Genomic DNA, 25,719 nt, shown 5'->3' on the forward strand with positions numbered 1-25,719 from the left:
CCTGTCTTTTGCAGGTACTTAAGAGTGTTCTCTTGAGAAGTCAAAAGTATTATTTTACTCTCAATGAGGTTTTCTGCCTTTTTTCAATTTCCTTTATTACAGTGTGTTGTACTTCCCTCACTCTCTGTGTTCCCAGTACTGAGCTTGAAAGTTTTTTATTGTGGTTGGTACTTCTGAAATAGTTTTTTGTGTGCATGCAAGGTTGTCCCTTTCTCCCAACTTGGCTGTTGGTAACCTTGCTACCAAACGTGTGGACACACCTTAGACCACAAAGGTGCAACGATGCTGCTGCTTGAATTGCACAGGACCTCAGGCCACAGCCACGTGTGAACTATCATTCTGATATTCTTGTTGCAAGATTGAGCTTAATGTAGAATCAGTGTACGGATTATCCTCTGTAGGGTTTTTTTCCCATTTTTTTCTTCTTTCCTTCACTGGAAGGTCTCCAGTGTCATAAGATGACAGTGTTGATACCTGAATGGGAGATGAGTATTGTCTGAATTGAATTGAGTTTTATGGTTGCTGGGTCTTCCAGACTATGACTAGATTAACAAGTGAAATGGGTCGGCAGCTGTTTTCTGGCCCCAGCAGTGTGTGACATTGTTGGAGCGGGTCCAGAGGAGGGCCACAAAAATGCTCCGAGGGCTGGAACTCCTCTGCTGTGAGGACAGGCTGAGAGAGTTGGGGGAGTTCAGTCTCGACAAGAGAAGGCTCTGGGGAGACCTTATTGCGGCCTTCCAGTACCACAAGGGGCTACAGGAGAGCTGGGGAGGGACTTTTTACAAGGGCGTGTAGTGATAGGTTGAGGGGGAATGGCTTCAAACTGGAAGAGGGGAGATTTAGATGAGATATCAGGAAGAAATTCTTTACTGTGAGGGTAGTGAGCCCCTGGCTCAGGTTGCCCAGAGAAGCTGTGGCTGCCCCATCCCTGGAGGTGTTCATGGCCAGGTTGGACAGGGCTTGGAGCAACCTGGGCTGGTGGGAGGTGTCCCTGCCCAGGGCAGGGGGCTGAAACTAGATGATCTTGAAGGTCCCTTCCAACCTAAACCATTCTGTGATTCTATGACTATATGACATGGCACAGTGTGAATCCATACAGCGAAACTCTCCTGGCCTCCCAAACTAGAAAGACCTTGTGTATCGTTTACTATGGACACTCCCTGGGATGTCCTACCCCCTGGGCTATGTCCAGGCATTTTCCAAGAGCAAACGAGTTGGCCAAAGTCACATGTGAGCCAGCAACATACTAGCGAACTGTGTGGCTCATGGTGAGCTTGCACCCAGACCTCTTCTGTAGCCACAGATTTGGGAGCAGATCAGCAGGCCAGGAAAAAGTGTGTGTCTTCTCCTCACCGTATAGGCCTGCTGGAGTCTGAGATAGGCAGATAGAAACTCCCAGTCCCCGTAGTCTGAGACAACCTGGCTCTGGAACAGCATTATAGATGCATGAGTGTGGTTTTAGTCTTGAGCTGATACAGTCTGCCCATCAGTAGGGCTTATTCGCTTCAGCAAAGCCTCACACAGGGCATGGTTATACATCTTCTGGTCAGTGCCCAGTGCCAAAAGACTATGCTCGTGTCTTGGGTGTTCAGCAGAGCAGTTTGTATTTGCCTAGAAAAGATCATACGGACGTACCCGGAGTCAAGCTGGGGTCTTCCTGAGCTTCACCACTACTCATGAAGCCAGTGATCATGCCCTTATGGTATTCATTTTCATGGCTGCCTTTGTCAAAACCAGCCCTTTTTAGAAGGTGTACCTAAAGGGGGCCTACAGGAGAGGTGGGGAAGGACTTTTTACAAGGGCACGTAGTGATAGGACGAGGGGGAATGGCTTCACACTGGAAGAGGGCAGGTTTAGATTAAACATTAGGAAGAAATTTTTCACTTTGAGGGTGGTGAGGCACTGGCCCAGGTTGCCCAGAGAGGTTGTTGAGGCCCCATCCCTGGAGGTGTTCAAGGCCAGGCTGGACGTGGCCTTGGGCAACCTGGTCTGGTGGGAGGTGTCCCTGCCTGTGGCAGGGGGGTTGGAACTCGATGATCTTCAAGGTCCCTTCCAACAACAAACCATTCCATGATTCATTCTATGATTCTAAGGTGGGGGTGGTTCTCAGGGCACTGAGCCTAGCTGAAGGTCAGGCGAATGGATTTCCCTGGGACCCTGGTGATGTCTGCTGTGAAATTCTCCCATGCTCCGACTCCCTCCATGCCGTGCCCTTCCTGGGGAGCCGTGTCCACGTTGCCCTGTGGCCTTGTGCCTCCTGCAGAACGGCGGTCCCAGATCCACCCTGCGTGCATCCAGCTCTGGCGGCGTCAGCCCATTCCCACAGGCGGATGGAGGCAGCTCTGCATCTCCTTTGCACAGAGACGCGTTTTCCAAGCCTGATTTTCTTTGTGATATTTTCTGCAGTGCCTCTTCGTTGCTGAAAGCAGATGTGTCCCATAGGATAAGTGAAGCTAGTTAATATACAGAAAGAATACACCTGGACAACTTGGATTACTTCTACATCCCAGTCATTTCCCTCATCTTTTTCTGAAGAGGAAGGATTTTCATTATGTAGATATGAAAACGCTACTGAAAGGGCATTGTTTAATAAATGTGATGTTGAATAATGAGCTCTAAATACTGAATTCAGCTTTCGAGGAGGAGAACAGCAGCAGACAAAGTAGTATATTAACTCCATATTTATAATTTTGCAGAATACAGATGATAAGATTGCGTGTGTGGCTTATGGGATAAAATACCAAATCATATATTTTACATTTAAAAAAAATGGATTTTTTTTGACAAAAGAACAGAAATCTCTCTTCCAACTTTCACTTTTTGTACTTTTTAGACACTGAAATTTTTCATTCTTGTCAACGATTCATTGTGACACAATCAGCTGCCTATATTGTGTTCACTGCGCATAAGCGAGGTCCTTTGATCAGGCTGGTCAGATATGAAAGGCTTGCAGCTCACAGCTTTCCATGGACATTCACAATTATTATTATGCCAGAAAATCAGTGTCTTAATTAAATCCCTTCCATTAACTCACTTCTTCAGATGTAGAGCCTTTTAGCGCATCTTTGATAGAAAACATTGATTATGACACTTCCATGTGCATTTATCTGCTCTCATCTAGAAGTTTCCTAAGGACATTCATCTGTCCTCACCAGCAATCAAGTCTTGGAGAAATGTCCCCAATGTCTCACAGAAATACTGCTTGAGAATGTTTTACCTTTTTTTTTTTTTTTTTCCTTTTTTAACCTGCTGGCTAACGATCTGATGTTTATCTGAAATACAGCAGAGATTTTTGATCACATCAAATATTTAAGGACATACTTTGTTGGTTTGATTGCAGAGTGGAAATTGAATTTTTCTGGACGCCTGTACAGCAGCGTCAGCTCCGACTCTCAATCCACCCGTGACACAAAGCCTGGTGTCAGCTGGTCATTTCGATTGTAAAGGTTCTTTCAGCCTCTAAATGGAAGGAAAGGGAAGTAATTGCTTCATCAGAGTTATCTTTTAGATATCGAATATATCTTTTTTAGACTGCGTATATCTTTTGAAGTCCTATGGCTTGGCTTAAAAAGTAGAAAAAAAAATAATCAGTTGCAGTGCACTCCTGAAAAGATGCAAGTGGACTGTGGACCCCGGACCAACCGCAGAGAAGTCTGATGGCTGAGCTCTGCTGGAAGCTATGGGTGTGCAAGCAGCCATCCCCCTTTGGATGTGATATACTGTACCTAGACATGTAAGATGCTTTTGGAAAGGCAATGAAGGCTTGGATTTGGCTCCTCTTTGGTTCTTCCTTCTAAGCCCAGAGCTGCCACAAAGGACCTATCAGAGCTCCTTATTTCTGTAACAGAGTAGAGCTCATAAATGTTTACTTTGCGCGGCAGCGTTGGTTCACAGGAACAGCTGTGAAGACTGCAGATTAAGTTCTCAGCTACGTTTTGGCCGGGAACAATCTCTGGAACCCTGATGGTAACACCAAGGCTTTACCTATGTTGAGGCACGTGAGATGGCCTTTTGTGGAGGCACCCATGGTCTGTGTATCACCCCCACCTTGTGATGTCAACGGACCACAGTATCACCAGTACCCCAATAAAAGCATCCTTGTGCAATGAATATAGTCTGACAGAGCCACAGGCACAAGCTTCTCACTTCACTGAGAGTTGGCCAAGCCTCTGCTGGAGTCTGGTTTGGTCTTTGAGTATTGCATTTTAAGAAGGATGTGGACCTCCCGGAGACAGGGTAGAGGAGAGCAATGAGAAGTGTCAGTACCTAAAAACATGACTGTGAGAAGAGATTGAGGGGAGGGGGAAGGGAAACAGTTATGTCTGAAGGCTGAGGGGACAGGAGGGTACGATCCTCAAAAAGTGTCCTCCAAAGAGGAAAGAGCAATTGTTTTTCAGTATCGGTCAAGGGTAAAGCAAGGTGCATCTCAAAGTACTGCAAGAAAGGTTCACACCAGACATTTGGAAGATCTTTGTGACAGAGGATAGTGTAGGACTGGCATAGATTGCTTGCAGTATCTATTATTGAGGCTGGTCAAGCAGGTTGTGTGACATGTGTGTGAGGATTTTGTCGGGGGCCTGAGTGCACCAAGGGACTCTGCAGCTCCTTTACTCTGTGTGCCTGTTCTCAAGGCCAGCTCTGCTATGGGACCACCATCAAGGCTTGGGTCAGATCATTGCTGTGAAAAGAGCTGTGAGAAGCCTCACCAAGGGATGGGTCCATACCTATGTGTATCTAGGTGTATATCAGGACGCAGAACCATGGGCTTTGAGAGCCTTCCAGCAGGTGACATCCTGGAACAGATGCTTCAGCTGCGTTCTTCCAGTCCGTGAGACGCATTTTTTCTCTTTAAGTTTTGCTGTGTGTTGGCACGTGGTGATGGCCCATCTGTGATTTGTAACAGCTGAAACCAGGGAGCGTTTCAGAAATACACAAGCACCACCTTTCAGCTGTCATCAGGGACCCATGGACAGCTTCTGGTTCTGGCTGTGCGTTCACGATTTTCTGGAGAGCATTAACGAGTGAAGAGGAAAGATGGAGAGTGCGGCTCGGCAGAACAGCCGGACTTTGCATGGCCCATTCTCAAAACAACCTGAACGACCTTTGCAGAAGGTGCAGGAGAATGCCCATGTGAACCGAGCTGTGAAACGTCTCAGGCAAAATCATGAACATTTGGTGGGTGGTTCTAAGCAATCACAATACAAAGATGATAACTAAATCTCATTTCTGTTGCTCACCTTTCCTATCTAGTGGAGCTGTTGGTAAGAACATAGTAGTAGGAAGGACTTGGTTGCTGAAACCATTGCTTTGTGAGTCACGGTACAGGTTTCACTGGGAGTTTACCAATGAAAGGCAGCGAGAGCCAACCCGTCACTCCTCAGACCACTTCTGTTATCCAGCCGCAAGGTGCGTGCGTTTTGTGATGCTCTAGGAAGGGTGCTGCAGATAAACAGAAGGATGTTTTTGTGTAGGGTCATGGCATGGCACTACATACTTTTTCACCCCGGTATAATTTACATGTGGGGAAAAAGCAAAGAGGCGTTTGAATGAAGACAGGGGCATACGGTGCAGTGAGCTTGTCAGTCTGCTTTTATGAAAGAAATAAGGAGGATTAAAATAACATTTTTGTGTTGAGAGGTGATTGAAGTTTGGCAAACCCATCATGTCTTTATTTTTACCTTCAGTAGAAGTTTTTCTTATGAGTTGAATAATTCAGGTAGTGTGGCTAAACAGAAAATAACACCTTCGGTGAATGAATAATACAACCCAAAACCTAGTGTGGGAAAGATGGCAAATAATCCATCATTTTCTACGTTAATCCTTCTAGTTAACAGTACTATTCAAATGGAGTAATTAATCTGCTTATACGTCTGTTTCCTGAATGATCCAATCTATCAATTCGAGCCAGATGCAGATTTGACTTTACCATTCTTCCAGGAGCTGTCTTTCTCCAACTGTGGGGATGCTGGTTTTCCTAACGAGATTTGGGCCACCTCCAGAAAATGAAGGAAAGGAATTATGAATATTTGCAGAAACCTATATAGGCAGAACCTAGACAGTGTAAGACCTTTCGAAGGTGTTTTGAGAAGGGATTGAGGTTGTTCCCGAGCAGCAGGCGCTCATACAGCTGCTCTTCTCTGCTTTAACCCCGTTGCGAAAGTTCACACGTGGGCTGCTTCAAACTCTACGGAGAGACAACTGGGAAGCTGCGTTGTGGTGGGACTTTCCCAGACCTCTCCGGGAACCTGTGTCCATCAGGTTGGAGAAGCACAACTCCAAGACGTGTGGCCAAGCCATGGCGGCAGCTGCACGGCTCGAATGCTTTGAATGTGTTTCCAGACTTTGAATCTAATCCCGGTGCTGGTATTGCAACCATTCAGTTGGACCTGGATAGCTTGGCCGCACGCCTCACTTGACATCTGAAAATGATTCCCCTTCACCTATCCTTGGCCTACGGGCTTGGCTGGGGACCACCCCTGTCCCCTGAAACCCTCCCAGCTTCCGCAGAGCGAGTGGTCAGGCTGGTGCCTTTCCAAACGCGGAGAGTCTCGGGATCGACTGTGCAACTGCTGAGCACCTTTTACTGGAGCCTGCTTCGCTTAAAGGCTGTGTAACGTAATTCGTAAAAACACATTGTCTTAATTTTGCGAGTGAAATCGTGACTAATTGTTAGGATTTAATCATCTCACAGGTTATTAAAACCGTGAGAATATTAAATATTATTTCATTCCAGTGTTGTCAAGTTGTATAATTTTTATAGAGAGACATTTGATGTTCAGTATGTTCCTTATAGATGTCTTTTTTTCTTTTTTTTTTTTTTTTAAGTAGAGGGTGCTTTTTTCAAAAAGCGAGATATATAAGGAGCTAAGACTGAAGGTGTGAATTGGGTATAACCTGAAGACTCAAAAAGTAAGGATAGTGTAAAAAAAAACCTCACTTTTTTTTTTTAACTATGCCTTTATTATGTCTTTTTAGAAACCAGTCTCATGGCTGCTGGGGAACTTGGTAAATAGGTTTTAGAAGCTCAGTCTGGCAGCACTGGTTTTACTTGTGCTGTATTATTTTCCACACTGTTTATGTCAGCGCAGAGCATGGTAATGAGGAGCTGTTTTGAATTCCCTTGCCCCAGAGCTGTTCTTGAGTCAGATGGCACCGGGCAGGGTATTATTTGAAATTATGGAAATAGTTTAAAATACAAAAAAAAATTATTTTTTTTTTTTTTTTTAGGAATAATTTCCTTTAAAGCTGAGGGGAAGAAAACATGAAGATAATATCGTGGGTTTGGGGTTTTTTTTAGATGTTATAAAGACTTATGAAGAAAAGTAAAAAGCTGGGTAAAGAACTGGCTAGATGGTCATGCCCAGAGAGTGGTGGTGAATGGAGATATATCCAGTTGGTGGCCGGTCACAAGTGGTGTCCCCCAGGGCTCGGTGCTAGGGCCCGTTCTCTTTAACATCTTTATCAATGACCTGGAGGAGGGGATCGAATGCACCCTCAGTAAGTTCGCAGAGGACACCAAGTTGGGTGGGAGTGTCAATCTGCTTGAGGGTAGGAAGGCTCTACAGAGGGATCCGGGCAGGCTGGATCGATGGGCCGAGGTCAATGGTGTGAGGTTCAATAAGGCCCAGTGCCGGGTCCTGCACTTGGGTCACAGCAACTCTATGGACGCTACAGGATTGGGGCAGAGTGGCTGGAAAGCTGCCCGGTGGAGAAGGACCTGGGGATGGTGGTGGACTGCTGGCTGAATATGAGCCACTTTGTGCTCAGGTGGCCAAGAAGGCCAACAGCATCCTGGCCTGTACCAGGACTAGTGTGGCCAGCAGGGCTGGGGCAGTGATTGTCCCCTGTACTTGGCACTTGTGAGGCCCCACCTTGAGTGCTGTGTTCAGTTTTGGGCCCCTCACCACAAGAAGGTCATTGAGGTGTTGGAGCATGTCCAGAGAAGGGCAACGGAGCTGGTGAGGGGTCTGGAGCACACATCTGGTGAGGAGCGGCTGAGGAACCTGGGGATGTTCAGCCTGGAGAAAAGGAGGCTGAGGGGAGACCTTCTCACTCTCTACAGCTCCCTGAAAGGAGGGGGTAGTGAGGGGGGGTTGGTCTCTTTGCCCAAGTAACAAGTGATAGAACAAGAGGAAATGGCCTCAAGTTGCACCAGGGGAGGTTTATACTGGATATGAGGGAAAATTTCTTCACTGAAAGGGTTGTGAAGCATTGGAACAGGCTGCCCGGGGCAGTGGCGGAGTTGCCATCCCTGGAGGTATTTAAAAGACACGTAGACATGGTGCTGAGGGAGATGGTTTAGTGGTGGGTTTGGCAGTGTTAGGTTGGTGGTTGGACCTGATGATCTTCAAGGTCCCTTCCAACCCAGACAGTTCTTTGATTCTATGATTCTAAAGCCTAAACTTGCAGCCAGTTTTGCCCGGACGTTATCCTTAGAATAACTACCTTTAGTGATAAGAGTTTTCTCTAATAAATTTACAAAAGCTTGTTGGAGCGTATCTCACACTAGGAGAGAAATTGCGTGCAGGAGCAAAGGCAGCAGCCCTTTGAAACTGTTCTTTTCACTGAAGACTCAGCCCATCCTCTGGAGGCAGCAAGTGCTGAGGAGAAACTGTGTGCATCATCACCTCCTCATTTCGCCCATGTGCCTGGGTCTCTCCCTGTCCACCAAGACACTGGTCCCCTTTCCCTTCTGGCCCTCGGTTGACTCTCTGAAGGGCCCTGGGTTAAGGACACCCTGTAAGCACACCAGCAGTCACTCTGCAGTGGCAACTAGGATTTCTTTCTCGATGCCAATGGCTGATACACAGCGTATTTCCTCCAGCTGTGGCGGGAGAGAGAGTCCTTTGCATTTGTGAAAGTGTGAAATTCACAGATCTGCTGACATACCAGCTCCAGTTTAAAGCTGGTTCTGACTTCGACGAGAAGCTGTCAAAGAAAACCAAAGTGATAAAGCAAGTTGTCTGTGATTCAGTGAATGAAAAAACCTTTTCTCTGAGAAAACAATGATCCTTGCCTTGACATGATGAGATCTGTTTTGCTGCCAAAGTCTCATTTTGAGATATAAACTCCAGATCCTCCTGTTTCCAGCCCTCAGAGATGACTGTAGTGTGGGCTGCAAAGACGGGAACTGGAGTCCTCCAGCCCTTTTGGTCATATTTTATTTTGATCCATGTTTTTTTTTTTTTTGTCTCTCTCAATTTCCATGACAACTCTAATTGACAAATGTATTCTTCACTATGTTGACAAAATTAGCCACGCGGCATAGGTTGATGTGTAGCACCCATCTGCTGTCCCAATCTACCATTCCTGCTTTTACTCCTGCTGCTTGGAAACCATCATATATTATTGTTGGTCTAAGTTCTTGGAAAATTTCACAGCAGAGGTATTGAAAAGCAATTAATATTCACAGAAAGATTACTGATTGAGATAGCTTTCACTGCACTGGCTTTTAAATAGCAGCTTCTCTTACTAATACCATCACTTCTAATAAATGCAATTAAAATTGTTGACTAATGAAAATTTTAGTGTTAATTTATATAATACAGACTTTATACTTGCAATTAGAGCTTTCTTGATTCTGCAACATGTTGTTCGGGGAGAGAGAGACTATCATCTCTGATTACATATCTGTCATTTAGTAAGAAGAAAGCAATTTTTCAGAGTCTCCCTTGTTAACACCAACCAAGAGACTTCTCAAAGCAGCAGCAGCCAAAAAGTGGTATTTTAAGGAAGTCGCTTCAAAAATCAACAGTGTTGACATGTTTTATATAAGCACTTGCACTGATGAATCCACTGCATTCACCATTTGCCACTGTATTGCGTTCAGCTGGGAGAGGTGCATCGAGTGTACGTATTGCTGCAAGGACAAAGGTTTGGCATATCAGATTTGTTCCTGTGGTTTTTCCATTTCTTGTGTTCTGTGCGCTGGTTTCTAGTTTTCCACAGAAAGCGGGATACGGCACTGAATTTGGAGCAAATTCTTCTGTCGCTGACATTTCTGCACGTTAGTGCTAATCCACACATGGAAACATCTGTTGAACCGCTGCTTTGCTCACAATTTTCTTGATGAAATTTGCAGGATCCCTGGGAGGTTGGCGTGGAGATGGTCAGCACCGAATTGAGTTAGTTGGTGCTGTAGCTGTCATCGGTGCCTTTTGTGGAGTTATTGATGAAATTGTGGCTTCGGGCAAGGCTTGATTAGTTGCAGTAGCATTTATAGTAACATCTACAAATACTTCTCTGCCCATAGCTCTGATCCTGGCCCTAGAGCACATGATCTGCGAGGAAAGGTGGAGGGATTTGTCCAGTTATGAGATGACAGGGCCAAACTCTCCGTGTTATTGGCAGTGAATGTAATAAGGATCAACCTTTACAAACTGCAGGTAGGGAGGTTCAGCTTGAAATATTAAAAAAATAATAAAACTTCATTTTAGAGGGTGGCATTTTGGTAGAGAAAGCCATGGCTGACCTGGTCCAGTGCTGGCTGTAGTCCTCGCCAGAGCATGAGGTTGGACAAGACACCTCCAGAGGTTTCTTCCAACCGTTGCGTCCGTGACGCTGCGAGTGATATTCAACAAATGTCCCGGGCCAATGGCACCCACTGAGAAGAGCTTCATAACCTCTGTCTCTCTGTCATCTACAGACATTCCCACTGCTAAAACAGTGAACTTATTTGTCGTAAGAAGCCCCTTTTTCTGACTCCTTCCTTCCCTTTGTTCACTCTCTGTGTTGAAGCACAGCTTCTAACTAAATTTGGTCTATTAGAAAGACCAGAGTTTTACACGGCTCTTGTCTCCTCACAGGAAAGCCTTTCCAGAGGGAAAGCGTGGCTTTCCTGCAGTTTTTAGAGCAGAGTGGTGTCTTCTGCCTCATTTGCAGCAGCATCATATCCAAGGTAATCGCTCACACTTCTGTCCGGGCATTTGCATGATTTTCAAAGCCCTTTGGCAAGTGCATATTTTTTCAGTTGATCTGAACAAGGTGTGACACCAGCATTTTTCAAGGAGCTTTCTCAGTTGCTTTCCATTGCGGAGCGGTCTGGGATGTGAGCTGGAGCATTAATGGTGCGGAACACCTCTGCCCGTCAAGCAGCTTCTGCCTCACTCGGAGTGTGTCCTTCTGTTTCTAAAGAAAATAGCTCATTCACTGTCTTTTATACTTCGCTTGTCTTTTCCACTTCATCTTCAACTGCTTACAGCTTCAGATTATGCAAAATGCTCTGAAGATGTTGGTTTCAGCGAGAATTTTGCTCGAAATCCAGAAGAACCTTACAAGCTGTGCGATGCGTTTTGCCACCACTTGTATGAAAGATAATTTGGCGTCTTTACTTCTCTGCATAACGGTTATAGCTGCCACTTTCCAGCTACAAGATCTAGCTGCACTGTGATTGTCGTTAGTTATTTACTGCCTTGCTCAGCTGTTCTCTGGGACGTTCTTCAGCTACCTGTTCCTGCTGCAGGCTTGTAGCACCGCGAAGTTAATCTTTGTGAGCATTTGGCAAGTATAAATCTGAGCGATTTGATTTTTACAGTGGCACAGTATGGCATACACGCTTGTGCAAACGAAGCACCCACCCCTTTACAGTTTGCACAATTGAGATTTCTGGCTCCATGGTCACCGTGACCAGATAAAGGGGGATATGCACACGGGAACCGGGAGAGAAAAGTAACTACGTGTGTGTAAAGATAAAGATAACAAATATTCCAACTGTGAAATCCCTTAAAAGAACAGTTTTGGTGAGCATGGCATGGCTGAGTCTCTGTTTAGCTTTGGATACTGAGCACCCTGGATACAAAAGCGCATTTTTCCATCGGTTGTTGTGATTTTTGCAGTGCAATTCTCGTTGCGTCTGTTGAAGCAGTAAGGAGACTGTTTGCAGACTTGTGCCCCACGGGAATGCCAGCAGTGTGCTCTCCTGTCAGACACAGGCTCAAAACTTCCAGCTCCCATCCAAATCAGGCATTTCTGGGATAACTGACAGTATCAAGCGCTCATCACCTGAGATTTTTCAGTTCTGGTTTCAAAACAGGAGAGCAGATTTCTTCTCGCTTTGGGTTATGGAGAACTGCGTTGTGGATGATGCCAAATTCTTTCATCCTTTCCTATGTTGTCAATTCCAAACTCCCATGTCCCAGCGGCTGCTGAGGAGAAGGCCTGGATGCCGTGTGTGGCTCCACTGGCTGGGGAAGTGATGGTGAGAGCATCAGGGGAGGCTGTGTTAGGTGCAGCTGACATTCTGTGGGCAGCATTGAGACACCTTTCAGTTCAGAAGACCTTCCACAATCGGAAAACTGTCCTCAGTCGTACTTTCCTGTGGCCTTGTAAATGGGCCGCATTGATTCCTGTTCCCATGACAATGTGCTGACAACAGACCTGGGAAAAGGAGAATGGACAAAGTCTGATCCTGGTGGGTTTCAGGCTGTGGTTCCCAGGCTCCAGCGATGACCCTTCTGGTGGAGCAGAACACGAGCAGTCAGTAATGTTAGAAGAACAGTTCAGAGGAATGTGGGATTGATCTCCTGAAGACCTTCCTTGATTTTTTCCAGGCTCTCTCATCCATGGAGGAATTCAGAAACCTGGATCGGGATATTGAGGGTTCTGCAAAACGGTGGAAGAAATTTGTTGAATCTGAGTGTCCTGAAAAGGAGAAGTTCCCTCAGGAATGGAAGAACAAGTCAGCTCTGCAGCGCCTGTGCATAATGAGAGCCATCCGACCCGACCGCATGACCTACGCTGTCAGGTAGGGGCACTTCTTTACTATCTCCGTAATGCTCTTGCTTTGCGGGCAACTTTGGGTCTGTGTTTTCTGGGGAACGGGAGTAATTCCAGACTATGTGCAGATTTATTTATTTATTATAGAACGTGAGTTCTGCAAAATGGTTTCCTATGAAGGCATCTGCTGAGTGAGCCGTCTTTGAACCCTGCAAGATGGTCAACACATTTAATTTAACTGGAATTTCTTGCTTAGGGAGATCTAACCCCAATATGCCCAATAGTAGTGGAGCAGCATGACTACCACTGGGCGAGCAGCAGACATGCCAACTCAGAAATGAGCATCATAGAATCATAGAATGGTTTAGGTTGGAAGGGACCTTGAAGATTATCGTGTTCCAACCCCCCTGCCACAGGCAGGGACACCTCCCACCAGACCAGGTTGCCCAAGGCCACGTCCAGCCTGGCCTTGAACACCTCCAGGGATGGCGCCTCAACAACCTCTTTGGGCAACCTGGGCCAGTGCCTCACCACACTCAAAGTAAAACAATTCTTCCTAATGTTTAATCTAAACCTGCCCTCTTCCAGTGTGAAGCCATTCCCCCTCATCCTATCACTACGTGCCCTTGTAAAAAGTCCCTTCCCAGCTCTCCTGGAGGCCCTTTGGGTACTGGAAGGCCGCAATAAGATCTCCCCGGAGCCTTCTCTTCTCCAGGCTGAACAGCCCCATCATCTCATGTTATACATCTGCTAGAGTCTTGTAATGATTAGTGCAACTTCTAGAGTTCGTTCAGGTCAATTTGAGTTACTGGATCCTTTCTGGCTGTTCCTTAGGCACAAGAATCAGCTGTAGAAGTAAAGGAAAGTCTTACAGAGGTTTTCACTTTTTTTTTTTCCCCTGTAAAATGAAAAATTTATGTGATGCTAGTTCTGAAAGTTGTAGTTGTAAATTATGTAGTGAAGGTAACTAGGCGAGTCTAAACTTTATGAAGGTGTTCAAAAGCAATACTCTTGTTCCAGGGGAAACTAAAGGTCTTTCACTCCATTAGGACTTGTTTTTCCATTCTCTGTCCTGGTAGTCTCTGATTTGACATTTCTGCGATGTCTCTCGTGCTTCTGCTTCTCAGATAGTTTATATTGCTCCACCATCTGGCATGTGCATGTACATGGTGCATGTAGAAGGTTGTATTATGCAGTGTATGAAGTAGATTCCTGTTTGTGCTTTAAAATTCACAGAAGAATGCAGACAAGACTGAGTGAAGTCTCCCTGTGGCCAATGTTATTACGTTTTGGTAAATTAAATACTATAATTTATCATAATGGTACCATTCTAAGCCATCTTCTTTTTCATTTCTTGCTCTTTTAGGGCTGGATTCTCCGTGTGTTCTCTCAGCTGAAAAGATTGGTTTTCCTTTTGTTGATTAGTTTGAGTAAAATAAGCTCTTGTCTTTCCGAACTTTTAACTGCATCTTTCATTTAAGCAAGTTTAATTCATTTCTTTCAATCAAAATGGTGGTACTCACGTAGCTCAAAAATACGTAGAACATAAAGTTTCAAAACTTTTCCTATTTGTCTTTTATGAAAAGGTAAGGGAAACCAAGTTCAAAAGCTTGGCTGGATATTTTTAGGGTCTGGACATGTCAAGCTTTTCCATTTGCGCAAGAGTATTTAAATGTTTGGGGTTTTTGCTTTGTTTCTTATCTAGAAGTAGGTTAGAACGTAAACATGTGCACAGTGCCTTCCCCAAGACTTTGTTTGTAGATGTTTGCAACTGGAATTCTTCTTGAAATACAGCATAGTCAGACGCTAGGCCCAAAAGGCTTAAGAAGAGCTTTTGTTTAGCGAAATCTCATACCTCAAAAGCAAATGGGAAATTATTAGTGGTAACAATGACAGTCACAATGTGTTTGAGTTCCTGGTTTCTCCTTGATAGTATCATAATCCTCAAACCTTTCTTCAGCCAGCAGTCTGGCTAGGGCAGATGCTGTTCCCTTAGTGAAGAAATTTGCTGTTCCTAAGAGGTCCACCTCTCTGGAAAATGCATAAGACTCTTCATCTGTCCTTCTCATGTCAGTCAGTGAAGTCCAATACTTTGATGTAGGAAGGAAAAGCTGTCTTTGGACTGAGCTTAATACAGTCAGCATTCTTGATGGCCACCACAGAAAGGCCATCTGGCGTCTTGTTTCCCTGAGCACTGTGAAAGTTATGTTGTGTCTGTGACCCTTCAAAAAGTGGGGGATCTTGTAGAGCACTGGGGAGCTGCACACTCTGACCACGAGGACTCCAGCCTCAACATCCCTACTGTAGCCAGGAGTGTTTCAAGATCGTGTGTGTGTTAACAAATGCAGCGAGTTTTAGATACCTGTGATGTCATTGTATCCCACAAGTTGTTTTGCAGCTCTCTTCTGTATATCAGATAAATCTGCTAACATGAAATGCCTTACGGATGATCAATGGGCATCACTACTAGTCCTCACCTTCCCGTCTCTCTGAGAGCCTTGACAAGTACTTGAGTGCATTTTGGAGTTTTTTTGTAACTTGGTAGCCTAAACACAGGTGACTGGGGGTATTTTAGATGCCCTAGAATATCCCTACCTCATTTCCAGCTGCTGTTCAGAAACGTGCAAAACCCTTTATGTCCCATGTCATATGTGCCAGCTCCATGACGATGGTCTGGGAAGCTCTTTGGTGTCTAAAATGATCCACCCCTGTACGGGCTTCTTGCATTTCCCTGTCTTGGAAGTTAGGTTTCAGCCACTCTTCATAGCAGATCCCTGGGGATATTTGCACAGGCTGTTTTGTTTCCTGGACCTAAGGAGCCATCAGGAGAAACCACTCGTACCCTGACTCACTCCTTAGAGCTTAGGTGGGGGCAGTGCTCTATTGTCCGTGACCAAGAACCATAATTTCCTCAAGAGGGATGTTCCAGTGTAAGTACCTATTTCATGCTTGAGTCTTATTGAAGAACATCAGCAAGGAACTCCTTACAACATCTTGTGCTCCTGTGCTTTCACCATGATGAGGTCAGATCAGTCCTGCAGCTACTAGCAAGGTATGACTTGCTCATGTTGAAGTCCTTCCAAAAGAACTGGTAATTCTGCCTTGAGGGATAGACCGATGCGGAAGGACTAAAGACTCCGGTAGCTGGCAACTCCAGCCATGGTTATGGCACTTAGGTGGACTTGTCAGATAAAAGATCTTAGGCAGCTGTGGCTTCGTATAACCTAGAAAAGCTGTAAGCCAGTCATTTGTCTTGCAGGGTGTTTTTGCTTTTTGTTCTGGCACCATTTCTCAAATCCTACTGCTCACGCTGTGAGCCACCCCTCTGAATGCCATGTTTGAAGGACACCAAGTGCAGGCGCTCTCCCAGCCCCGTCCCTGAGGGCAGCCCTGCCTTTCCTGCACCTGCGGTCCGTTTCAAAGTCTCCAAGTCACAGTAGTTGTGTTTCTGAGTCTCCCAGGCGTCATTTCATAGAGCTGAGACCTGGTGTAAAACAAGAATGTTGTGACCTCGCGTCTGATGGACTTCTTTAGATTTTGGGGACTGAAGCTTTCCAGCGGCTCTTTAGCAAACCTTGACCCAGAACAGAAAAATCTACTTGAAAGAGGTATCAAACAGAGTGGAAGCTTTTTCTTTTGCAATCCCTTAGGCATTTCTATCCCAGCTGCCTTTCACTAGTCCTTGAAGGAGACTCTCAGCTCTCTTAGAAGGAATTCGCTGCCTTATTCCAGTATCATCTACCAGGTGAAAACTGGTTGATGTTGTTCTTCCCCGTGGTGCTGAGGTTTTCTGAGTCATACATCGTCGCTGGAAGAGTAACTGCTCATTCCTGGGGTTTGAGTATGACATTCCTATCTTTGAGTCAATGCTCACTGTATCCTCTTTTTCTGAAGCGGTGATTTTGGAAGGTCACCCTGGGGAAATTCAGCCTGGCCGTTCTCCATGTGCTGTATTCTCTTCAGGCAGCTGCTGTGGAGCTGAATTTTTTCCTTGTTCGCTCAGTTGTATTTTTCCTTGTGACTCTCACGCAGAGGCTAAGCTCCACGCGCCAGATATTCTTAGAGCTCTTCACTTTTATCTTTCCAGAACAAAGTAATTTTGTAAATCATCTGGACTTTTTCTGACTTTTGGTGATAAATCTAAAGGAATGCTGTTTCCTCTCAAAGGCTGTATGGATTACAAAGTACACGGCGGTTTTCTATACATTAACTTAACTATTTCTTCTCTCCTGATATACCTTTGTCAGAATTAAGCCAGTCCTTGTATTGAACTCCTGAATACAGCGTTGGGCCTGGGAGGTCCCACTGTTTTCCCTTCTCGCTTCATTTGTCAGGTATTGCTGTGCCATGTGTCATTTTATCCCTGTAGAAAGTGCCACACGTTGCTACTGAGGGACGACTCCAGAAGCCCAGGCTGCAGACCCTCTCTAAAGTTATTCCATGCCCATTCTTTCCGTTTCTAATTTGTTTGAATCAGGAAAAATCAAAACTAATTAATTGATTATTTGCAGGGGAATCTGTCTTTTCTGGACAATAGTAGACAGGACAACCTTTTTTCTTTCTGGCAGAGATTTTGTAGAAGAAAAGCTTGGCAGTAAATATGTGGTAGGGAGATCCCTGGATTTTGCAACGACCTTTGAGGAATCGGGACCTGCAACCCCGATGTTTTTTATCCTGTCCCCAGGAGTCGACCCACTGAAGGACGTGGAGAAACAAGGTAAATAAATCATGTCTCTAGGCATACCACAGCATTGCTTTTTATCTTCTGCATAATTATCTTGGCATGACATTCTCGTTCTGTTTTTTTCCCCTCATCTCTTTGTAGATAATGGATAGAAATAAAAATAGATAATTGTGAGAGGATGTGATTGTTTTTTTGGAGTTTTTTCTCTTTCTTTTTTTTTCTTAAAGGTTTTTGGATTTTCATCTAAAGCTTAAATTAAACTTGCCTCTTTCCTGCATTGCCTGTATTCCCAGTGTGGTTCACACTGCAACAATTTCTGAGTTGGTCTTGTACACAACCTATAATTTACGTCAGAGATATGTAGTATGCTGTCAGATAGCTAAAAATAAGCAATAGCTCCCTGTAACAGTCTGCTGGTTAGTGTCAGAGTTTCCAGTTTTTAATCCCATCCTTCCTGAGTTGATTGTGGTGTGGATGGCCAGCTGTAGCACCGTCGGCTGGCTTCAAAGCCAAAGGGGCTTCTCTAAGGTGCCTTAATTGATAAGGCAGTGATTTCTGCTGTACGCCGACTGCTGTAGTCGATGCCTGTGCTCTGAAGCTGCTGATGGGCAGAATTTGCTCTGGGTCTGAGCTCAGCTGTGGAAGAATCACCATTTTCAGCCTGAATGTGGCAATTACAGTAGGTCTGGAAGGGGTCAGATGCCTTTGGGTCCTGCTTTAGGGCTGCTCCAGATTGCCATTCTGCTCATCAGATGTCTGTTCTCCTCCTCCAGCACTGCACTCCACATGTCTCCAAGGCCGTGACTTGCGATCAAGCCCCAGTGCTCCCCACAGTAGGGTGTATAATGTATTTAAATTGTATGAATTCCATATCAGACTACTATAGCAGAGCTGCTGGCTGGTTTTTAGCAAGCAGATCTCCAGACTAAACATCAGCAAGGCTGGCAGCCCCAGCAGAGAAACCAGTCAGACTCAGCCAAGCCATTGTCCAGGTGAGCGGTGGAAGAACGCTGACCTGTGGATTTCTTTGCCTTTCTATGGTGCACCTTCTGGGTCATCCCAAAATAGTGTTTGAGTCAGTCTTTACCCACAAACAGCTTTTGGAGATGTTAAAGCCCAGGGCGGCCTGTTGGCAGTTCTCAGTCGTGGGGAGTTCCTGGGCTTTGCAGTGTGTTTCGTGCTCTTTCCGCCCTGATACCAGGTCTCATTATTGTGAATTGAAGGGGACCCCCCTGAGGAAGGTCCTATCGTGTGCCTGGCTTCGCTTGGGAGCCTCATCGGTGGTCCTGCCCCCCTGTTTTATTTTCCTGTATGGGAAATGAAGCACTAAAATCCAACCGTGAATGGTTTAATTGGAATTGTAAAGATGAGCGTAGCTGAGCACCTGGGGTTAGTCAGCCAGAAAAGTTACAGCAAGTAAAAGTGTAAAAAAATCTAATGAAATAAAAGCACTGCTTCGGTGCAGCTGCACTGGCCTCAAAGCCTGCCTCCCTGGGGTTTGCACTGGATTCATTATTCGATAGTTTCTCTGCCCTTCATTAGCTTTTATTAAAGTGCAAGTCTGGCTAGATAATTCCCGTGAACGGAAGATAGCTTCTTCCAGATGCTGCCCACTCGCGGGGCCTTTCCTTGGCAACATGGGGAGGACGCTGCAGCAAACGCTGTTGGGCTGGGAGAGGTTCCCCACCACCCCGGGGCACCGTCCCCTCTCCTCTCCCAGCCAGCAAGGAAGGAGGAGGGCTGGCATCGTCTTCCTGAGGCAGCCAGCGCAGACTCACTGTGGATCCCTCCGCAGCCCTGGCCCTGTCCGTGGAGAAAGAAAACTGGAAACTCCCAAATATGGGGAGAGCTGTATCCCAGGGGTTGCTGTAGTAAGGCTAAGCAGAGAGGTCGAGCAACTGGAAAAGTTTCACGGAGTTTTCAGAGTTGGAAGGGACCTCTAGAGATCATCTAGTCCAACTCCCCTGCTAAAGCAGGATTGCCCGGAGCACATTACTCAGGACTGCATCCAGGCGGGTCTTGAAAATCTCCAGGGAAGGGGACTCCACCACCTCCCTGGGCAGCCTGTGCCAGTGCTCTGTCACCCGAACCGTAAAGAAGTGTTTCTGTGTATTTGAACAGAACTTCCTGTGTTCCAACTTGTGCCCATTGCCCCTCGTCCTGTCACTGGGAACCACTGAAAAGAGCCTGGCTCCGTCCTCCTTCAGCCCACCCTTTAGATACTTGTACACCATAATAAGGTCTCCCCTCAGCCTTCTCTTGAGTCCCAGCGCTCTCAGCCTTTCCTCATAAGGCAGATGCTCCAAGCCCTTAATCATCTTAGTTGCCCTTCGCTGAACTCGCTCCAGCAGTTCCCTGTCCCTCTTGAACTGGGGAGCCCAAAACTGGACACAGTATTCCAGTTGTGGCCTCACCAGTGCCGAGTAGAGGGGGAGAATGACCTCCCTCGACCTACTGGCCAAACTCTTCCCTATGCAGCCCAGGATTCCATTGGCCTTTTTGGCAACAAGGGCACATTGCTGGGCCATGGATAATTTACTGTCTACCACGACCCCCAGATCCTTCTCCTGAGAACTACTTCCCAGCAGGTCCGCCCCTAACCTGTACTGGTGCTTTGCATTCTTCCTCCCCAGGTGCAGGACCTTGCACTTGCTTTTGTTGAACCTCATTAGGTTCTTCTCTTCCCAGCTCTCCAGCCTGTCCAGGTCATGCTGGATGGCAGCACGGACCTCTGGGGTGTCAGCCACCCCTCCCAGTTTGGTATCATCAGCGAACTTGCTGAGGATACTCTCTCCAGGTCATTAATGAATATATTAAACAAAATTGGACCAAGCATTGACCCCTGGGGGACACCACTGGTTACGTTTGGATGTTTGTTTTACTTATGGCCATCTGTTTCCAGTCTTGCACCAGTCTTTGTCTTGCAAGACAAATTTTCTCCTTGTTTTACTGTAAAACTTCCCTGCATTTAGCAGAAATCGGGACTTAAGGGTGCACCGACTGCCTGAAAGCAAATCTGCCTGCAGAGATAAGTGTAGGCGATCCCAAGGGATCAGCACGTGGGGACATGTGGAGTGACTCCCCGGCTGAGCTGATTGCACCCTACTGTGGTGCGTGGAGCCAGTGGGGATGTTTCTTGGGCTGCTTCCCTCTGGCCTCCCAAATTGGTGCTCACCTTCTGAGGAGCACACAGCAGAGAGCACTTGCTCCAGGCAGTTACTCCTCCTGTGAAACAAGGAGCAACTGGTGTCCTCAGTCCTTGGACGACAGACAGATTTGGAAAACAGAACGGAAAATCTTTAGCCATGATCACTTAAAGGATCTGAGGCACTGGGATGCTGAAGAGAAATCAGGGAAGTCTGAAGGAGTATCACAGACTAAATGAATAAACACTAAATAGGTGCCATCCTTCCTCCGGAGCAGTTTTGGGGTTCCTGCCCTGTGCCCTGCAGAGGGGGATGTAGAAGGGTCGGCAGGAGGTGGCTGCAGTGGCTCTTGCAGCACTCCTTTCCCTTCCCCTTCCCCTTCCCCTTCCCCTTCCCCTTCCCCTTCCCCTTCCCCTTCCCCTTCCCCTTCCCCTTCCCCTTCCCCTTCCCCTTCCCCTTCCCCTTCCCCTTCCCCTCCCCTCCCCTGGCCATGGGCCTTCCCACAGGCATCATGGTACACCCAGAGATGATGCACTCCGTACCTGCCAAAGCCCATGATGATCCGTGAGAAATCTGGAGGGCTGACTGATCTCTCAGTCCAAGGAACCTGGGAGGCCGTGGTGGAGGCCACAGGAAGCTCACGCAGATGGCATTTCAGCTGCCTTCTGTCATGGATGGAGCATGCACTTCACTCGTAGAGAGAAGCAGCGATACATTTATTGATATAAAACAGGGATTTAACAAAGTTTGATAGTAAATGCGACAGTGGTTTAACAGGATTCGATGGCAGGACACACTGGGTTATTTACTGCGTGGAGGACATGGTCAGACAGAACTGCCAGGGAGACCCTCCTGTTGAGTGGAGGTTCAGAAAGGAGCCCTTTGCCTTCTAACCTCCTTCTCAGAGAGGAGTCTCAGTGCTGCTGGATCCAATCCCAGTCCCAGACTTGGTGAACAGTTTATGTCTAGAGGATTATATATGCGCAATCAATCCTTTCTATCGCTTAGCTAAGATTTCAAAGTTCAGCATGCTATTAGTCACTTCCCGAGAATCTGTTGCAGCAAGGAATCTCTGAATCTGGAGGAGTAACCTTGAGCAGTGTCCCTGCTCAAGGGGAGATCCTGGCGTGCAGCCCACTGCTGTGCAGGAGAGCTCAAAGGGCTCTTGGGGTGTCCGCTATTTATGGGGTCGAGATGATTGACCTTTAGTCATATTTGCATATGGACCACAGTGCCAGTGTTGTGGTTAGGTGGGCGCGTTGCTCAAGTAAGCCCTTGGCTATTGAGTTGCTGTCTCCCCAAACCCACTTTTGAGCCGGATGCAGCCGTCAGGACTAGAAGCACCCATTATGACCACCACAGGTGGTTATCGCTTGGGCAGGGTTATATCAGGAGATAAAGGTCAGGTTGGGGGTTGGGGGAGCACACCATCACACCTTGTCAAAAGGGAACGGGTTTCTAACCTTACTGCTGGTTCACTCCCTGGAGGTGTTCAAGGCCCGGTTGGATGGGGCTTGGAGCAACCTGGGCTGGTGGGAGGTGTCCCTGCCCAGGGCAGGGGGTTGGAACTGGATGGTCTTTAAGGTCCCTTCCAACCCAAACCATTCTGTGATTCTAGCGTGCACTGCAGGGTGCATTTCCCCACCGAAAGATGCCTTGTTCAAAGCCTATTTAATCAGCAGGAAATGATTTTAATTTCCTATCACTGTAAAATATGTTTTTACACCAGGTTTCAGGGGAATAATGTTCTTTAAACAAGAGGCACTTTGTAATAATGTACCTTTGTGTTGATGCTGCTCTGTAATTAAAAGTAGTTTGGAAGAAGCCACTGCTGTTTTCAGTGCTTCGGCAAGGAGTGCGTGCGAGACAAGATAACTGTTATAAGAAGTGCGATAGCTCTTCCGTGAGGGTTTTTGATAAGACTGATCTCTGCCTCGCTGCTGCTGTGTGAGATCAGCGGTGCTGCGTGCCGTTCCAGGTAAAAGTGCTGAACATCGCTCTTTTTTTTTTTTTTTTTTTTTTTTTTTTGTCTTTTAGGGAAGAAACTTGGTTATACATTTAACAACAGGAATTTCCACAATGTTTCCCTTGGACAAGGTCAAGAGGTAGTTGCTGAACAAGCTCTCGACCTGGCTGCGAAGGAGGGTCACTGGGTCATCCTTCAGGTACGGTGTCTTTGGAAACAGTCCTGCTGTCCTCCCAGGTTACCCGATGCTGCTCGCCGGAGCGAGGGCAGTCCGTCCTGACCTGCTGGGAGATGGCACATGGTGTCATCTGTGTGTCCAAAGCAGCCACCTTCTAACTGTTTCTTCCTGCTATCTGTTGCTTTCATCGGGCATTGGCGTTTTGGTTTTCTTGCTCTTTGAGCCTTCGGTAGGGTGTGTAGTTGTAGGGAGTCCTCTGAGGGGAGGTTGTGCTACGCTTTCCTGTGTTTTTATTTGCTTCATGAATAAATAAAGAGCTTTGCTCTTAAGAGCTGTTAGACTAGTTCTCTTACTGCCGCCCAAAACTTACCACATGTTTCAATGAGCACGAGAATGTGCACACACCACCGGAGGACAGGCAGAGGCTATCAGCAGTGGTGCCAATTCCTTGATGCACCCCAAAACAGGTAAATGTTTGAAGCTCTTATCACAACTCAGCAAAATGTTTCAGAGCCTTTTAGGGTGCAAAGGGAGCTCTGTCTTTGTCAAGTGCTCTCTGGAGCCGCTTACTCAGGGGGCGCATGGGTTTGGTCTCATGCAGAGTCCGTGGTGCCAGCTCTCATCGCAGGTCTTGGGAACCCCTTGGATTTCGTTTATTATCGCTGAATTGTTTGGATAAGAATTAGATTAAGACAAAGCTTTGAGTCCCGATCTGAGCCTACAGGCCTGATTTTGGATTTAAATTAAATGCCACTGATATTTTTATCTTAACTTCTGCTTTTTTTGCAAGCTCCCTCTAAGGTAGACAATATTGAGCTTTTCAAGAGCTTTTAATACATGTGGCTGCAATACTGGCAGCTGCCTTTGAGACGGTGAAGAAAATACACAGCTTTTTGAGACATGTTCCATTCAGTAATGCAAAGTGAAGGCTTCTTTTCTACGGTGATGTTTAGATCCTGTAAAGGATCTGTTAGCAATGTCAGCTTCCGTGTCTTGCTTCAGTGCTAGCAGATGAGTACTGTGGGCCTGAAGTATTTTTATTTCATCCGTTCACATCTTCTCTGGTGGTCAGAGGTCTCTGGTAGTCAGTAAGAGGTCTCAGCAGATGCTGAAGGTTAAATCAGAAGAGCTGCAGAAATTAGATTTATGTGGAGGAACGATTTTGATGGTTGGGCTAACTGGTTTTCCAACAACACCTGCCAAGTGTGACTGTCTCTGGAAGCACAGAGCGGACAAGTTCCCACGTGAGCTTCGAGAGCAGCTTGATTCAGCTGGCAGCTAACAGGTTGTGATACAAACTACATGGGGCAAGCTCAGCAGTCACAGCAGTGGCCAGGAGGACAGGCTGCCTGCTGGCAGCGTTGGGGGTCCTCAGGGTCAGTCAGTCATCTGGGATTTTCTCTGGTGTGGTCACAAATCTGATATAAAACTTTGTCCATGTAAATATTCTAGTTCTGTGTTTTGCTCGGTTTGGAACGAAGCAGTATGTACAGGCAAGACTGATTCAACACAGAGAACAGAGCTCCTTCTTCCTTTGTTTTTATAGTCATGGACCTTCTGAGCAATCCAGGCAGTGAGGGCCCCACTAGGAGCTGGAATCGTGCCTTGGTGGCACTTCACTCTCGGCACAGACCTGGAAACATCCAGCAGGTGTTTGAGGCAGGCAGTACCGTTTCTCTCCGGTTTCTGCGTCTGGTGTCTCGGTTAGGCGCTTGGAGTGACAACAAAGCAATGGGACTTAATTGTTAACCAGATTGGCCGAGCTGCTCGGCTCCAGGACCTGTCTCTGTATCTCACTTTGTGTTCCCATCTCCTTCCAAGAGCTGGAGCTTCATGTAAAATGAGAAAGAGGGAGAACAACCTGAGGGGCTCAACGTATGTCCCCTGCATCGACAGACACAACTCTCCTAGTTGGACAAAACCCTTTCATGGTCAGTGGACATCCACCTGAAATGAAATCACCCTCTGGACAAACTATTTTTCACATGGTTGGACAAACTATTTTCATAAGGCTGAAACTCTCGACCTCTCCAGATACTGGTAAATTCAGTATCCAAACTCACCACAGCAGGAGCCAGCGGGTAGGGTGCCCCCAAAGGATTCTCCTGTCATTTCAGTCATAGGAGGATCATAGCAAATATTTGCCATACGGTAGTTTATTTGGCCCGGTCTTTCCTGCAGGGCTTTTGATGACCAATACCTTGCAAACAGTTTCAGGAGTAGATCAGTTGCACAGGATCTGGAATGACCCAGACAACTCAATTTACAAAGGTGTCCCGGGATTTGTGGATCATCGCATTAATAATAATAAAGGAGAGGACAGAGCAGATCTCAAGAGGCAGTCAAGATAATTTTACCCAGGTTAATCAAACTCATTATTTGGAGGCTGTATCTCACCCACAGGGCAGTAATACTCAGCCTTCCTTCCCATTTGCTTTTGAGCAGACAAGAAGCAACTGTAGGGTTCACTTCTGTGTTTTGCTATCCACCAAACAACAACTCAGCTCACATGGAGCAGAGCTTCCCTCCCATCCACTGAATTTGCCATCTGATATCAACTCATACACACATTCTCCAAGACAAACACTTGATATGATCTCCTAGGTGGCTTTTACGCATGTAGTTCATTATTGGTCCTTGATTGGAACCAGAAATAATGATAGTCGAGTACTTTGGGCAATAATGAGTTGGGGAATTAGGTTTGTGGGAATTGGTTGTTAAGGGTTATTGAAACAGTTGGGAAGTCCTTACTGGATTACAGAAGCAGGGTCTCTGTTGTTACTGCTGTCCTGGGACCAATTCCTTCTCAACCGTGTTGGCCAGCCAGCGTTGCCGTCTGACATCGTACAAAGCAAAAGAAAGAAAACAGCATCCATGTCTCCCCTGGCAACTTGAAAGTTTTTCATCTCGCTCTGAAAATTGAGATTTCAATGAATGACTGATTTTAGAAGAGAACAACAGAAAGCCACCCAATCATTCATTCCCATAGAAAGAAAATGACTCTCACACTGGCAGAGCCTGACCAGTGCAG

General features: G+C 46.3%; 1 protein-coding gene across 1 annotated transcript in view; it reads left to right on the plus strand.

Annotated features, from left to right (window-relative positions):
- Nucleotides 1–25,719, plus strand: part of DNAH9 (dynein axonemal heavy chain 9) — a gene marked incomplete at both ends in the record, with an annotated part of 232,270 nt that overhangs the window by 164,111 nt on the left and 42,440 nt on the right. Inside the window, 3 exons of the mRNA XM_082492287.1 lie at nt 12,549–12,742; nt 17,283–17,431; nt 22,582–22,709. Of these exons, the coding sequence (XP_082348413.1) occupies nt 12,549–12,742; nt 17,283–17,431; nt 22,582–22,709 (471 nt within the window). The remainder of the gene's footprint in view (nt 1–12,548; nt 12,743–17,282; nt 17,432–22,581; nt 22,710–25,719) is intronic.

Source organism: Vanellus vanellus (assembly GCF_965231255.1).
Source record: "Vanellus vanellus genome assembly, chromosome: 17".
NCBI lineage: Eukaryota > Metazoa > Chordata > Aves > Charadriiformes > Charadriidae > Vanellus > Vanellus vanellus.